This window comes from Aquila chrysaetos, chromosome Z (assembly GCF_900496995.4).
Source record: "Aquila chrysaetos chrysaetos chromosome Z, bAquChr1.4, whole genome shotgun sequence".
Taxonomy (NCBI): domain Eukaryota; kingdom Metazoa; phylum Chordata; class Aves; order Accipitriformes; family Accipitridae; genus Aquila; species Aquila chrysaetos.
Window position 1 is genome coordinate 49,905,355 of NC_044030.1, and position 17,671 is coordinate 49,923,025.

The 17,671-nt window shown below is 37.4% G+C and overlaps 1 protein-coding gene across 3 annotated transcripts in view; it reads left to right on the plus strand.

Annotated features, from left to right (window-relative positions):
- SLC24A2 (solute carrier family 24 member 2) overlaps nucleotides 1-17,671 on the plus strand; it is a 113,090-nt gene that overhangs the window by 68,558 nt on the left and 26,861 nt on the right. For 2 of the 3 annotated variants that reach the window (XM_030005706.2, XM_030005705.2), the window contains 2 exons: nucleotides 10,289-10,339; nucleotides 16,460-16,555. In XM_030005706.2, coding sequence (XP_029861566.1) covers nucleotides 10,289-10,339; nucleotides 16,460-16,555 — 147 coding nt within the window. The remainder of the gene's footprint in view (nucleotides 1-10,288; nucleotides 10,340-16,459; nucleotides 16,556-17,671) is intronic. The other variant, XM_030005708.2, reaches the window with a different exon arrangement.

The window sequence follows — 17,671 nt, forward strand, 5'->3', positions numbered from 1 at the left end:
CATACCAGTGTTTGACCATCATCACCGTAAAATGTGTTTTCTTCTGTCCAGATAGAATTTACTCATTTTTAATTTGTGCCCATTGACTCTCCCCTGCCAATGGGCACTTCTGAGAAGAGTCTTGTTCCCTCTTCTTCTTTCCCTTCAATCAGGTATTCAAACACATAGATAAGAACTCCCCGAGTCTTCTCTCCTCCAGGCTGAAGAGTCCCAGCTCTCTCAGCCTCTCTTCATATGAGAGATGCTCTACTCCTTTCATGATCTTTGTGGCCCAGTGCTGGACTTGCTCCAGTATGTCCAGTTGTCCTGTACTGGTGAGCCCAGGACTGGACAGAGCATCTGGATATGTCTCATCAGCACTGGGTGGAGGGAAATCACCTCCCTCAACCTGCTGGCAATGCTTTGCCTAATGGAACCAAAGATGCTGTTGGCTGCCTTTGGTGTAAGGGCACATTGCTAGCTCAGCTTTCAGTGACGTGGTTCTCTGCACAGTCATTAGCAAGAAGAAAGCTTTCTTCCGGGGAAGATTTTAAACAGCTAAATGAGATTGGTGAAGCGATGAGGCACGTCACTCTCCAGTGAGGCCTCCTTTCCCTTTCCTTTACCTTTCAATTATGGTAGAGACCACAGAAATTGTGTTCCCTATTTAGGTGCCTGAGATTGCATGGTTAATGTAGATGAGACGAGTATTTTTACAGATATCGCCAGCATCAAACTGAATTCAGAAACTGTAGGTAGATATCCCCACGCTGCCAGAGTGAGCAACAGCATAGGTAGAATAGAAACTGTGGGTTATGTGCAGCTAAGGGCAGATCTATTTAAATAGGCAGAGGTGGTGTTTTAGATAGCCCTATAAAGATCTGTCAGAAAGTTGAGAGTCAGAGAAATTAAGTAGCTGTTTCTCCCAGTATTACTTAAGATTTCAAAGCTAAAAATGGATAGCAGTTGAATTTACAAACTTCCATGTAGCGCACATAAGATGTAAGTGTCACTTGTTAACAGCTGTGGAACCTGAGCTGTCTACAAAGATGTGTGCCTTTCGCATAGAGAAAATAGTATCTTAGACTAATGAAGAGAATTTTACTATGAAGTTTTTGTTCAGCTGATTTATCTAAATGTCAGTCACAAATTTATATCTTCAAACAAAGAAGTAGACTTTTGAAGTCTGAATTATTTTACTGAGTGGGTTTAGTTAGCATACCTGCAGGGACCACTTCATTCTTGTCATATTTTGGGGATGTAAGTCTTGCTTTTTGTAAAGACAGTGGCTGCACTTCCATGACTGTAGGGTGAGTGGGCTTGCAACTTTTATCCTATCCACAGAATTTGTCTATAGTTAGTGATATCTATCAAAAATTGGGTATGTTTTTGTTATACATAACTTGGGGTGCAGAGAAACCCTTACAAATTTCTCTCAGAATGGGCAGTTCAGTGGCAAAATGTAGCTGTTTGTTGTGATGTTCTCAAACTCTGCAGCAATAAATGTCAGGTCTGCTTAATTTCAGAGGGACCCAAGGTACAAAGAGAAGGACGGACTCATTGCTAGTTTCACTGATAGAATTTCTAGCTACTTAAAAATTGAAGAACAGGTCTCCCTTTAAAAGCAGTATTGCTCTTTGTAGGTAGCAAATTTTAAATAATGGAAGTTTTCTGATGCCTTTTTTTAATTTATTTTTGAAAATCTGAAATTTAATCCTTGTGGGATTTTTTTGTGGTAAATGTTAGTTTTCGCAACAATTTATTTCCGTATGTCGTGCTTTATTCTTTTAACTAGAATCTACTCAAGCTGCTCACTGCAGGCAAAATTCTTGTCTCTCATCTCCATGATATTTTCCAGTGATACCCTGTTCTTCAGACAGCATATTCTTCTTGGGATTCCCTACAGAGTGTGCAAGGAAGACATGAATATTTAAATGCAAGTGTGATCCCAGAGCAGGGTACAGCTGTCCTGACTGTGCATTTCCATGCTTAATGGCTTTAGCTTCATTTTAAGTTTCTTCCTAATTCTGAATTTGCTTGTTAAACATATGAACAACAAAGAACATAAATAATTTATAAACCTGTACAGATCAGGGAGTAATAGTAGCTCTGAGGGATGTTCTATTGAAGCTGAAAGAGGAAGATTTCTTTTAGTACAGTTTGCACATGGCAGATGGCTTCATCTTCCACAGGCTGGTTGGATTTTGTGACTGAAGAGTGAATGGAACATATGCTGTCCTTACATTATTCTCCTTGGACATGCTGAAAACCAGAACAGCTGGAATTTATTGCAGCTGGAGTTGTATGTGTCCAGTACCCGCCAGTGCCTGATCCTACATACACTCAGTGAAATCCTGACCCCATCAGAATCAGTGGAAAAGCTCCCAATATCATCAGTAAGATGAGGTTTTCACTTCTATATCTTGGAATTCCCATTTTCATGAATATTTGAAAATTCTGCAAAGATAAATACCCCATTCAAAGCCAGTGGGAATTGTGTTAGATCCAGGCAAGGTCAATACTGTTATATAATGGTTGTCTTTTGATGTTATTACATTCTGGAGAATGTATGGCACCTGTCTTCAAGAGTTTGGTCACAGATGGCTCAAAGGTAACTTATGAGTGAAAGAAGTTGGAAAAGGAAGCAAAACCCTCAGGAACAAGCAACTTCATACTTTTGTTAAATAAAAAAAAAAAATCACTTAAAACCCCCCCCCCCCCAATTTTAAATGCTGCACTAAGAGCAAAGTAATAGGCAGATCTTGCTTTTGAGTGCTGTGACTGTCCTGAGCTGTCCAGAACTCTACTGATATGATTGTATAAATTTTTAATTGTATTTCTATTCACACTCCAATTTGATAAAATTGCAATAAACTAATTATAACAAAAGCAGACAACTTTAATAAGATTATTATCAGGACAAAACCACCTACAATAAAAAACAGAGTAAGGACACATGAGGAGAGAAAACAGGAATAGAAGGCTTGTAATTTAAAGACAGATGAAAGGTGACCACATGTGTTTTAAGAGCTCAGATGCACAGAGTATTACATAATTTGGTTATTCCCAATGTACTGCCTACTGTTCAAGTACCTGAAAGTCTTCATTTATATGATTTTCTGTATTTGCTTAGAAGTGTTAATAAAGCAGCACTGGTAGTAGCATAATCCAAAAAGATGTAATTCTAAAATGCATGCAACTATTATTACCTACTGTATTACTCAGATCCAAAAGAGGTCCCTTTGTATTTTCCACTACACCAGCTCAGTGGCAAAGCCTCCATTTTGCAAGAACCAGCAGCTTGATGGTCCACAAGTAAAAATGTAGGCTACAGCATTTAATTATAACTTGCATAGTTTGGATGATCTGGAGATAGTAGGAGAAAAAGTGTTTTGCTTTTTAAAACATTTGTTTTGTCTCCTCTGCACTCTGCAGTGATAATACATACAAACTGCTACAGCAGTCCCAGTCTATCCCAGATGGGATATAAGTACTCTATGAGAAAGTTAAGAGGTTTATGAAGTTCATAAAAGGTAGGAGTCAATATTAAGATGAGATTTACTGAAAGAAAATGATTTCAAAAGAATTCTTCCTTTTTAAATTTCACAATGCCTGTTATCCTTCAGTTGGTGGGATTTTTTGAGTTTTGCCCCGAATAGTCTATGTACAAAGGCATTATCTTTTGTTAAAGATCTGCTAGAGGTTAGGACTCTCATTTTACACCTGTAATGTTAAGCTCTGTGAGATCTTTCACAAGTTTTTAGCATTGAGAGTTCTTTGTTCCTAATCTAACATCATTGATGAAACCCAATCAAGCCTTGATTCCAATTTAGATTGGATAGCTGCCACAATTTACCTAGCAAGACTTTTGAAGTGGCCTCCTTTTTTTGTTTATGGTTGAGTCTCTGATTACCTAATTGAATTTTCTCAAGACCGTGAAAGCTAGAAGAAATTACAGTAAATATTAAGGATAAACAACCCAGTCATCCTTGATGATGAATTTCTCTAAGTCCTTTGGCCTAACTCCTCAGCCTTCTTCTAAAAAAATACAAATAAAAAAAGGAGATCCTGTTAAGCATGATGACAACAGTAAGTGCAAATCAAAGGTCACATCAGACAGATGAAAAGGGGAAGAGTGGATTACCAAATTAATGTCTTTGACTATCAGACACTTGCTGACTTTCAGAATTATGTGCGCAACCTCTCGCACAAAAATTCACTTCTGTCTCCAATACTTGGTTAGGCTTCATGTTTACAATCTTTTTAATAATTATTTGCTTGCTTTTAAGTTGCAGTTCTTGGCTGCGTGCTCATTCTCAATTTCATTATCAGTTTTGAGCCCTTACTCTCTCATTTCACTTCTCCCTTATGTCTTATTCATTCAACCTTTTGGTAGGTTGAATTTATGGGCATGAAAACTCAGGAAAAATATATGGTCTCCATCTGCTGGTTCTGGAATGCCTCACAATTCCTTCTAAGTCAAGCTCCCACTGATGCTGATAAAGGATTATGCCTTGACACCATCATGACTGTGGAATTCAAACACAAGGAAGGTCAAGTAAATGCAATGGTGGAATTGCAGTAAAAATTCAGGGATTGCCTTCAGTGATTTCTCTTTAGCAATTTTGTTTTGAGTAAAAGATATGTCAACTTTTAAGCTGTTTAATTGCCTTGGAGAAGTGTGACATGAATTGTCATACAAATATGTTTTTTTATGCGGAGTGAAAGTCTTATGCTTGGTGAAGAAACCCACAATGCATTACTTTGTTTTGAGAGTCTGAGTTCACATTTTTCATGAAGGCATACATACCTTTAGCAATACAGGTTACTATCTCTAAAATATCTGTATGTCTTATGAGTATTTTGAGAAACTCTGAGCCAGACTCATTTCTAACATAAATAGGGACAAGTGCAATCTGCATCTGAGATCTTCATAGCAGGAGAGCAGAGAAGTACTGGCTACACTTACCTTCTATGGCAGCTTGGGGCACTATACTTAAAAGGCAGAAATGGGTATTTCACCACAGACTGTATCTTCAATACTTAAATGAGTGAACATTGAAAATAAATTGAGTAATTAGGTATATTATTTTGTAGAATCATAGAGTAGTTTGGGTTGGAAGGAACCTTTAAAGGTCATCTAGTCCAACACCCCCTGCAAGGAGCAGGGACATCTGTAACTAGATCAGGTTGCTCAGAGGCCCGTCCAATCTGATCTTGCATGTTTCCAGGGATGGGGCATCTACCACCTCTCTGGGCAGCCTGTTCCTGTGTCTCACCACCCTTGTTGTAAAAAATATCTTCCTTATATCTAGTCTGAATCTACCCTCTTCTAGTTCAAAATCATTAACCGCTACAGGCCCTACTAAAAAGTTTGTCCCTGTCTTTCTTATAGTCCCCCTTTAAGTATTGAAAAGTTACAATAAGGTCTTCCCGGAGTCTTCTCTTCTCCAGGCTGAACAACCCCAAGTCTCACAGCCTGTCCTCATAGGAGAGGTGTTCCATCCTTCTGATGATTTTTGTGGCTCTCCTCTGGACCCGCTCCAACAGGTCCATGTCTTTCCTGTGCTGAGGACTCCAGAGCTGGATGCAGTACTCCAGGTGGGGTCTCACCAGAGCGGAGTAGAGGGGCAGAATCACCTCCCTCGACCTGCTGGCCACACTTCTTTTGATGCAGCCCAGGATATGGTTGGCTTTCTGGGCTGTGAGCACACATTGCTGGCTCATGTCCAGCTTTTCATCCACCAGTATCCCCAAGTCCTTCCTGCAGGGCTGCTCTCAATCTCTTCATCCCCCAGCCTCTGTTGATACTGTGGTTTGCCCCGACCCAGGTGCAGGACCTTGCACGTGGCCTTGTTGAACCTCCTGAGGTTCACATGGGCCCACTTCTCGAGCTTGTCCAGGTCCTTCTGGATGGCATCCCATCCCTCAGGCGTGTCAGCCACGCCACTCAGCTTGGTGTTGTCTGCAAACTTGCTGAGGGTGCACTTGATCCCACTGTCTATGTCATTGATGAAGACATTAAACAGTACTGGTCCCAATACGGACCCCTGAGGGACACCACTTGTCACTGATCTCCATATGGACATTGAGCTGTTGACCTCTACCCTCTGGATGTGACCATCCAACCAATTCCTCATCCACTGAATGGTCCAGCCATCAAATCCACATGTCTCCAATTTAGAGAGAGGGATGTTGTGGGGGACTGTGTCAAAGGTCTTACATAAGTCCAGATAGATGACATCTGTAGCTCTTCCCTTCTCCTCTTCCCTTCTCCACTCCCTCATAGAAGGCCACTAGGTTGGTCAGGCAAGACTTGCCCGTGGTGAAGCCGTGCTGGCTGTCTCAAGTGTAATTTGAAATTACAAATAATGTAGCACTGTTGACTAACAACATTATTCTTTCTGTTTACTTTGATATGGTGTGGCACCCACATACACAGTAGAGAACAATAGGTAATAACGCAAATGTTGTTGTAATCTTTCAGGAACGTCAGACAGGATTACCAGGAACCCTCTGTTCTCTTCTGGTGTAAAAATATGTGGAAGAAAACAAATTAATTCAATGATTCTGCCACTGTCGAGGATCAGCTGTTAAGCTGCATCTCTGCATCCTCTTTGTTTCATGTGATCAGCAGGGATGCAGGTACTGGCTGTCAGCCAGTCTGTCTGCTATGACCTCCCTTTGGGAACTGCATAGCATTTTCATGAAACTGGAATTATCAAATTTTAATAGTGTTGGATTTGGGGGTATTTTTTCAAGTACACTTTATCACAGTGTTTCAGATTTCCAATTCCATTTAAAATAAGTTTATTTTAAAAGCTGATAACTTTTTCCAATACAATATTTTTTTCTAAAAGTACTTCAATTCAGTTTGAGTTTACATAGAGTCATATTGAATAGAATCTTATTATAACAGGAAAATTCAAAAATAAATACCAAAGAGCAGATTTAGTCCAAATTTTACAGCAAAAGCCAGTGCAATATATTAGAGGCAGACTGTATTGTGGCAGACCTTTTGTGTTGCTGAGCAGCACTGAACCGAGTAATCTTGAAATCCACAAAATAATTCATGTGAATATGTGCAGCTGACGTTTTCTAGCATCATCATCATTGTGCATTGCAGTCAGGAGGCTGGTGATTGTATAAAATGTTCTGCTCTGAGTATAGGACTATAAAAGCTTTGAGGAATGTAATCTCAACAGCAAGATTAGAGTTTTCTTGGAAATAATTTTGCTAACAGCAAGAATTAACCCAGTTTAAACCATGGCATATTGAATTGCTGAAGTGCCCAGAACATGATCATCATCAGCATCATGCACTCTCATGTATCTCCTTGTTTCTTTTCTCTTCAGTTTCTGTAAGGTCAGAGTCTCCTTTTTTCTTTCCTGTTTGTCTTGTGTCTCACTTCAGATGGGAACCAAATAGACCTAAACTGGGTTGCCAGTATGTAAAGTGCCCTGCCTTTCTGCTACTGCTTTTATTTCTTCTGGAGATTTAGCATAATTCACCATTGTTGTTGGCTTCCTCTGAAACCTCTTCTGCTTCATCCATTAAGTCAGAGGCCTCATGCTATCATTCTGTTAATTCTTAAATTTGTTGCTATGATACAACCTTCTTCTTCTCAACTTTGTCCTTCTGCAACCCCATCCTTAGTCTTTTTTCTCCATGAGTTTATAAAGTCCCTCTCTGGCAGTGTTGTCTCCTGCATGTACTTCCATTTCTCTGATTACTCTTGGACTCCTTTTGGCATCTGTTTTGCACTCCTGTCCTCATCCTCCAGTGGATGCCTCACCCCAGGTTCTAGCAAAACACACCCCAGACACATCAAGGCAGAGATCCGTGAGAATAAGTTTAAGCAAAGCTGCTGGCCATAGTCAGCAGATACTGAGCCCTAATTAAACAGCACATATGGTCCCAAATGCTGTATGCAGGGAAGTCCATATTGAAGTTATTGGGAGCTCTTCTCAGGTAAGGAATTCAAATCTTTAGGACTAAAATCAAGATGGTAGAACAATAGATGCTTTTATGTAAAAGCAGCTACAAAGATTATGTTGCAACAGTAAGAACATATTTGCAAAACAGTATATGTATATAATTATAAAATAATATATTAAATTCTATCTTTAAATGATGTCTTTCTTTGCTTCAAGAGAGACTTAGAGTAACATCATATTCTATTGAGCATACTTATGTTCAAGAAAGACACTGCATTGTACGAGCAAGAGTATGTCAGTATTTGTAACTGGTTTTGATAAAGTATGTCTATGAAAAAATCTTTACAATCCAATCATAAGTATTTTTAAAAATTAACTGTGATAATATCATGTGCTTTTTAGTTATATGGCATAAAGCGTTCTCTGTCTCTGCAAATGATGTAAAGAATGTTCATTTGGCAGATTCAGGTATCTTCAAATAGATTAAAAAAAGGGGATCTTTCAAAGTGTCAGATTTGCATATCATCACAGTATTTTACAGTTGAAAACTAGTAGCCAGACCTCAATTGAAATTTACTTGTGTGGAAAAATATTGAAAGATCATGAGATGCATCAGCTAAAACCAAAATAATTGGACAGCATTTGTACATTTAATTGCTTAAGCTGTTTCATAAACATGAAGAGAGAATATTTCTAAAGAAAACAACACTACCAAACTGTTAAGTATCCATTTTTTAATGATTACATTCTGTCAAAGGTTGGATGCTCAGAAGCTCAGTTGTAAAACTTTACATAAAAATGATGAGTGAAATCATCCACAAATTCCCCAGACTATTAATTTACAAATTCCTCCTTGTGCTTAATTTTTCTCTGTCCTGTTTTGTAGACCTACATTGATGTCCTGGTTTTGGCTGGAATAGAGTTAATTTTCTTCTTAGTAGCTGGTGCAGTGTGTTTTGGATTTAGTGTTAGAATAATGTTAATAACACAGTGATGTTTCAGTTGTTGCTAAGTAGCGCTCACCCTAAGTTAAGGATTTTTCAGTTTCCCATGCTCTGTCAGTGAGGAGGTGTACAAGAAGCTGGGAGGGAGCACAGCCAGGACTAGTGACCTGCACTAGCCAAGGGCATATTCCACCATAGGGCGTCATGCTCAGTATATAAACTGGGGGGAGTTGGCTGGGAGGGGTGGATCGCTACTTGGGCATTGGTCAGTGGGTGGTGAGCAATTGCATTGTGCATCACTTGTCTTTTCTTGGGTTTTACTTTTATTATTATTATTGTTGTTGTTATTTTTATTTCATTTTATTATTAATTTATTATTATTTATGTTATTATTATTATTATATTCCTTTTCATTACTATTATTGTTGTTGTTATTATTACTATATTTTACTATATTACATTTTATTTTACTTTAGTTATTAAATCGTTCTTATCTCAACCCACGAGTTTTACTTTTTTCCAATTCTTCTCCCCATCCCACTGGGAGGCCAGGGAGTGAGCAAGCGGCTGTGTGGTGCCTAGTTGCTGGCTGGGCTTAAACCACAACAATTAATTATTGTATTTATATATATATATTTACATATATGCCAAACTTTAAGAAAAAAGCACTTTAAGAAATGAAGTGTAAAGCAACATATGGAGACGAAAGTGGAATTCATACAAGATTGCATCACAGAAAAATAATTGTAGCCCTACAGATCTGGAAATCTCTTCATTCCATTTTCTCTGCCATGCTAGAATATAGTAATGCAATATATTCAATTTATTTAATTTAATCTATTTAATAATTTAATTAATTTAGGTCTCCTACCACCTGATGAAGTGAGTAAATAATTCTTTTCTGATTTCACAAGTGACAAGAGAGTGGTTAAATTAAGTAACCCCTCTAAAGCAAGTCAACATCAGCACTGGTATCAAAATAATTTTTGTGGGACAGCTTTATGAACAGTTCCTTAGATTATATGTTTTGAGATTTTTTGATTAATTTGGATGCCTAACTATTTGAATGTCTGACCTGGAGAATGTTAAAAGAGCTTAGTTTCCAAAGGTCCTGCTGATTATGTACTGTCAAGGTTTATTGTGTTTTCCCAAAAGTAGAGGCACCAGATGGCAATCACCTTGAAAAGGCTGAATTTTAGATTTCAGTGCTTCTTCTACATCTCACTTTAGCAACTTACTCATCTAAAGCCAGTGAATTGTCATATTTCTGGGGGGAAGGCACTACCATTTCTGTAATCCATGTTTTGCTGTCCTGCAGAATTTTTTGCATAATCACTGTTCAAGTTTATGAAGCACATGCAAAAACGTGTACGTTTCTTGAATGTCTGCTGGTTCCTTATCTTTGTGTCTTTTACTGTGATGTTGTAGAGCTTGGATCATATGGAAACCTAAAATATTATGACACAATGACTGAAGAAGGTAAGAAATATTTTAGAATTGTTTGTATCAGCTTTTTTTGAAGCCCTTTAAGCGCCTTTTATGTGTTTATTTTTTCCTTCATTTTTCTTAGTCCTATTTTCAGTTTCTCCATTTTTTAATAACTCCTTTTTGCATGTCTTCATTGATGGCGCTATCAGTTATAGCTCTTTTTTCAGGTTTTTTTTCTTCAGCATTTTGGTTTTGCTATTTCAGATAAGGAAATACAATGGAATGCTTTTATTAAAGTACATACATGCAAAACCACACTTGCAAATTATAAGGCACAGTATAACACAGATTGTAGGTGCTTATTTTATACCACGTTTTACAATGCATTCAAGAAGATGAATTGATTTATGGATGTTCAAATCACTCAGTTTGAGAACAATTATTAAGTGACTTCACTTTACTGTATTATTCAAAAGTAATGAATAAAGTTTAAAAACTAGGCATGACTATTCCTGCAGTATTAATTGTATGCTTAATTGCAATGCAAAAATTATGCAATTTAAAATCCTGATTCTAGCAATACAAGAAGGAAGTAATTAGGGCCTGAATCAGGACTCAATGAAATCTTCGATAATTTTTCTGCTGATTCAAAAGCGTTGCAGTTTATTGTACTGATTCAGGAAAGCAGTTAGCTATGTACTAATTTTCCAGCACATGCTTTCGGTCCTAGTGTGGTCAGCATTTCTGTAACTTGGAAGTTTCCCTGAACTGACACCTGAATGTCTGTAGGATCAAGACCTCTTGTCCAGCTCTCTGATTACAATGCCAGACAGATTGTTTCATGAATGTTCAGTTTAATAATTAGTGGTGGCGTGTTCAAGGATGGAGATAAGCTTGAGGCCTGTAGAAAACTTAGCTGCCTATTCGTACTTGGTTTTGATGTTGGGAATATAAGTCAAATAGCTTAATTCTCTGTTTTTAAAAACACAGTTATTTTCTAGTTTAGATTAATCTTGACGTTAAGAAGGTTTTAAGAAAACCTTCATTATATGACTTACTCATGATCTTTCTCCAGGGGAAAAAAAAGTCATAAGTTCTCACTATTTCCCACTTTCGGTATCTGCTGTTGATATTCAAATATAACTGTACTATTCTGGGGCTGGCTGTAGGACAGAGTTCCTTCTGCCTTTGTGCCTGATGTTACAAGATGCTGTTTTCTTCTGTAGCAGGCATGAGCTCATAGGGCAGTCTTGCTGCACTGCCCTCCGTTGCCCCGATTCACCGTCTGATTCACAGGGATGGCACCAATATAAGAAAAGATGTCTGACAGGAAATTTTACTGGGCAAACAATGGTGTCTATGTTGTTTAAATACGCCTCTCAAGCACCTGAAATGAGTAGTTAACACAAGCCATTCAGATATGGCTACCAGAGCTAAAGCTTTGCAGTATGTCTCATCTCAGTCTTCATTACAATCAAGATGCAAAGGTCATTTCTCATTGTAGCCTCAGAGTTGGGTATGTTAAAGTTTTTAATTTTTTATGCTGAAGTATTAAACCTACCACTTCAAAAGTAGTCACTTCTGATATTCATAAATACTCTATTGACAGTTAAATGTAGCTATTTGTGGGAAAATACTCATGCAAGTATGATACATACAATATATGTATATATTAATACTGTGCCTACGCTTAAGTAATGCTGTTGATATTCAATGTCATCTCAGAAAGCACTCCTCATGAATAAATAATCCAGGACCATACTGTAGCAATAGCAAAAATCCAGTAGCAAAAATCTTCCAGTAGCAAAAATAAGAAAGAAAACTCTTTGTCTTTAGGAATATTAACACTGACAAGAGTCTATGATAGTTTACCTTGTCAGATACAACTGTCCTCATTGTTTTCACATGTCTTTCACAAAGCAAGTAATGAATAGTGTATCTCAGAAGCTGTATTTAGATCAAAGTGTGGTATATTTTGAACTTTCTGTTTGGATTTTCAAAAGTATAATCACTATCACTCTGCATCACACTTATTTGCATTATCCGTTTTCCTCTTTCTCTTCCTTTTTTGACTGAGCTTTTTATACCTTTTGTGCAGAAAGTTAGTCACAGGAACATGTAACCCCAGTTACAAATCCATGGATTTTTTTCTAATATAGTACATTGTTATCTCCAGGTCCTCAAACCCCGAGTGGAGAGAGGTAGCACATCTTTCAGTCCTCTGGTGGAGAAGCACAGGCATATCTATTCTTGCTGCTACATCAGAACAATCAGAGACAAAAAGTAACGGTTAAGTTGCAATACAGATTCAAATATAGCCTCATGGCCAGAGGGCCATTGTGCTCCAGGTCTTAGAAACTGATGTCTATTGTTTTGTTTGCTCCTATTTGGTCTGAAAGTGACTTTAAATTAATTGCAGATTAGTCAGGCCCAACTGGGAGAGAAAATATACCCTACCAGTTGGGAAGAGACCTTCACAGTAATCTTGTGCTGTCAAGTAACCTCCACCAACAGCCTATAACATGACAAAATGCGTGTTTTTATTTGATGCTTCTGCGGGATTTTAAAGTTAAAGGAGAAAGCACATGAGGGGGATTTCTGGAATTGATCAATTGTGACCCACTAGTTGCGTTCCACAGCTGGCCATGGACAGGACTGGTAGGTACAGTTCAGATTGCTCAACAGCCACAGATTTAATATCTTCAGGTTCATGAAAGCTTGGCTATAGCTGCATAGATGTAGTAATCGGCATTTGATCAGAGACTGAAAACTAGACAAATGGTTGAATTTTTTAAACTAGTGAACTTCTGAAGATAAATTATTTTCCTGCCAAATCAAAGGCTTATCTGACTTAGGGAATCTGTAGTCTGCAATTTAGATTGTGGTCAAAGGATTGGGTTTTTAATATATCCTTGATCAGGAGGAGAATCTCTGCCAGCTGATGCCAGCTGGAGTTACTCATGCAGATCAAGGCATATCTATGTTATACAATACTGATTTGTTTGCATATATTCAACTAAAACCAATTTAGTTTTAGGCTACCTTCTTTGCTAATCACCTGGCCTTGATCTGTTTCTTCTACCCCATCCTTTGTAAATTAGAATGAGCTGCAAAATCTGTCTGAGTTCAGCAAATCTAGATTAATTAAGAATTTTCCGTAACAATCTATCCTATTTTGGGTCCAGGGAATCAAGCATTTTCATTCACCTAAACTCTCATGGTGCCAGATGGTGTGAAAATTACTCTTAGGTAGTCAAACCCATAGTACATGGGAGTGTTAAAGAGGAAACATAAGCTGCTGCCTACTCCTAGAAATAAGAACAGTAACATAAAATTCCTATGGATTATTTAATACCCCACCTAAGGATGAGAAAAAAAGGCATGAGAGAAGATCTAAGCCTAAGATGGGGCTTTCTGTGTATTTCAATGACTTAGAAATATCCTGAGCTGGTCCTTTTTCCTGGTGGCCCTGTGCTTCCCCTTCGCTGAACAAGTTTTGATTTGGTTTGAAGGAGGAAAATGGCAGGGAAAGGGAGAGAGGAGGCATAACTCTGCTGCCTTTTTACATCTCACTGTCTTCATGCAGGCTAGTACTACTGCTTTCCTTAGTTTCATGCTTTTGATAGTTGATATTTTGTCTTTTAATCATTTCCTCACACTATTTGTTACCTACACTGAGTGAACCAAATGGAAGGTAATGATGTAAAACAATGTAAGCTGAACCATGCATGTACTGAGAAATAAAAATAAAGCAAAATACAGTTCCCATTTCAAATGTTGAGGTTAATTTCCATGACAGTGACTTATAAGTGTGGAACGGTCTCCTGAATGAAGCGATATAACTTACAATGTTAAAAGTCAGTGTAAGAAATACTTCCTAAAGATGGCAGGAGGCTTTTGGAAATGTGAATAAAAATTGAAGACAACTTCAATTAAGCTAATCTAAAACAGTGTGAATCTCTGTGGAGACATTTTATTTTCAGTTCGATAATGGCTCAAGTTTCTCTATTAAAAAACCTAAACCATTTCAAACAAATTCAAACCAGAAGACTAGAATATCCTTATAGAATTCTGCATCACTTTAATTAAACTTTTTAAATTGAACCTTAAATTAAAAGGTCCTACACCATCCTGAAGTAGGTGGCGACATGGATGGTTCCACAGATATTTTTCAGAAAATGTCTCAGCTGCATCATTTGCATCACTTACAAAAAATGCATTTGTGTATTTGGGGTATCACAAGCCAAATTCTGAAACGTATGAAGCTGAGTTGGAGTCTGAAATGTAAAGCAATCCTTTAGCAAACTGGCATACATATTGTATGAAAATTATGCAGGCACCTTTCAGTATCTACACATGCTTCTGGATAAGCACTTCTTAAATGCCCCAAGTGTTTCAAAAGAAGTTAGGAACAGACTTGACTTATAGCATTTCAGCTTAAAATATTTGGAAATATGATTTGCATTTTTCCTTGTTTTTTCTTTCTCTTATCTGATATCCCAAGCAATTCCCTTTGTCTCTCTCTCTTTTTCTTTCTTTCTTTAACTCTTTCTTTCTTCTTCCTCTTCTAACTGAAGTCTCTGCCACTGACCCTATGCACTGAAATAATGAGATGGCTTGCTATTTATGATTGTGTTCTATGCTTAGATACTGTTCTGCAGGCAATTTTACTCTAGGTACCATGTACCAAAAAAGATAATCTTTGCAATGTATTGTGAATGGCTAATTATTTTTTTGGAGCATGATCTGTTTGTGAAAAGATAGGGGCTGCTGAAAGGACAGTACTGCTTATTAAATCTTTGTGGTATTTTTATTACTTTCCAAGTTATTTGCTGTTGATGAATTACTTCCAGTTCCCAGCACATGATAGCTGCTCTTCCCGGTGGACTGTGCTTATGCTTCTTCATATACAAAAGTGTTGGTACAGGGGTTTGAAGCTTCCGTTCGTGAGAAGGGAGGAGAGGATTTCTTTCTTGACTAATGATTTATTATTGTGTGTCTTTATTTTAGCTTGGAAACAGTGACTGTTATCCAACTAACTGAGTTCATTCATGACTTCTCACTGTGACTTCCCGCTGTTAATCAATTATATGATTCCATTGAAATATCTTTTGTCTTAAGCCTGCACTGTTTTTGCTACAGGGACACCAACAGTTTTCAATGGATTTTTTTAACTGGAGATGAAGAATTAAAACAGTCTTGGGCCCTGTATGGTAATAGTGTTCTTAATTAGAAATGTACTGTACTATAGCCACCAGTTATACTTTTAAAAAAGATAAAAAAGGACTTAAAGAGCAATAGCAGTAAGGGTAACAATAAAGAAAGGCAGATACATCATCTTTCTACACAACATAGACTGTCATAAGCTGCCCAAAGAGTCCTTACATATTAAGATCAACCAATGTAGAGGAAGGAGTAAATGAATTTCACTTAAAATTTGCCATCTTTGACATTGCCTAGTTTTAATGTGTCATTTGGACTCAGTGGTCAATAAAGTGTGACAGAACCTTGGACCTATCTTGGGACAGGATGAGTTGCTCTGGAGACAGTCTAGATGATCAGATGCATGGTTAAACTCATTGGAAACAAAAAACACCTGGCAGGTTGAGAAGAAAATTTGCCTTTGAGAAGCTGGTATGGAAATCATGTATTCTGGAAATGTTTGCTTCTGCTTCTGAAGTATCTATAGAAGTCACAGGCACACAGCTGAGTCCAACATGACAAAGTCGACCAGTCACCGTGATGCAATATATAAGTTTATCTGAAATTCTGTGTTACTGTATTAATAATTGAGACCTGAAACTGTTTGTGTTTGTTTACAGTATCTTTATTCATCTGTATTCATCTTCTGTTTAGGCTGAAATCCTACACCAGCTCTTTTATAGGTGGAACTTTACTGACTGCTTCTGAAGAAAAATAATAGCTTTTGTTTTCAATTTCTTGTTCAATTTATTGCTGAGTTCTGAGAATAGAAAAAAATTATATTTTTATTTCCACTAAAAAAGAAAAAAAGTATATCTGAAAACATCAGATAGTGTTTAATAATATGTTTGCTGTTTGAGGAGGGATGGAAATGGATTACCGGCACTGATTTATGGAGCCTAAGCTATGGCAAAGAAATTTTGCTTCTCAAAATGGCTGCATTTTAATAATGACAATGCTTTCTTTTAGGAAAGTTCAAGGAAAGGGCCTCAATTCTGCATAAGATTGCCAAAAAGAAGTGCCAGGTGGAAGACAGTGAAAGGCAGAATGGAGCTGCTAATCATGGTGAGTGCAGCAGTACAGATTTACCACCTGTTCCTGAGGGCCTTTTTCACTGTTTTATTTTGCTTGAAAGTCCTTAGGGATTAATTTCTCATTCTACTTCATTTATGCTATCTTAGTAAAAATATTCTCATTCCCTGTACAAAATAGTATGAAAATTACGGACAGGACAGGAGTTAAGTGCAAGAAGACAAAGTCAGTTAAGGCATCTGGAAAGCCTCCCGGCAGGGTTGAAAAGAAAAAGCAGTGCTGATTTTGGATATGTGTTGAAGTGACAGAAATAGAGAGACAAAACTTACTCACAGTTTATATGTGCATATTTAATGAATTTATTGAGCTGCTCTGGGAGAACACGTGTTTTATGTGGTATCACCCTTGTCACAAAAAGAAATAACCTTCATATTTAAGATTTGATTTGTCTATCTGCTACTTGCTGAGAGTCATTTAGGCCCATCTATGCTAACTGTGCAAAATTAGCTTACTGTGGTTCTCAATCAAGAGTAAGAATTTGTATTTTAGTTCAAAAGTTCCTATACTAAAAGAAAATCTGTACTATGTCCTGTTTCCTTTACCTCAGCATGTTGTCTGCATTAGAAAACCAGATGCAAATGTGTCTGATAAAAGCTGAATCATTTTATTAGCTGATACTGTTTCTGACCTTGTGCTATGTTTAGATACTATTTGCTTCCAGCATCAAGCAGTTGGATGGGACAGTCTGTTAATAAACCATAATGCTGGCTGTGGGGTTAAGAGACAACACACATGCACTAAAATAATTACAGATAGTCTGGCACTCACACATAGTGGCTGTGATCTCAGATTTTTAATTTAGAAGAATCTCAGGATAGCAGTAATGTAACTAGACAGCTATATTTACTTCTGTGCATAAGAGCATACCATAAGGCATGTTGAACTTGAGTTAGACATTTCGTATTGCTATTCCCCATAACTTTATATTGTCCAAGGGATTTTTGGTCATTGACATTTTTATCTAGTACATACTTAAAGAGATAATTACTGTTTAGAGAATTTCAAGATAGTCAAAGTAAGAATAAATTTGAATAAATTTGGCATCAGAAACCACAGGAACAATTTTATCCCTTTAATTCCTGTAAAAGT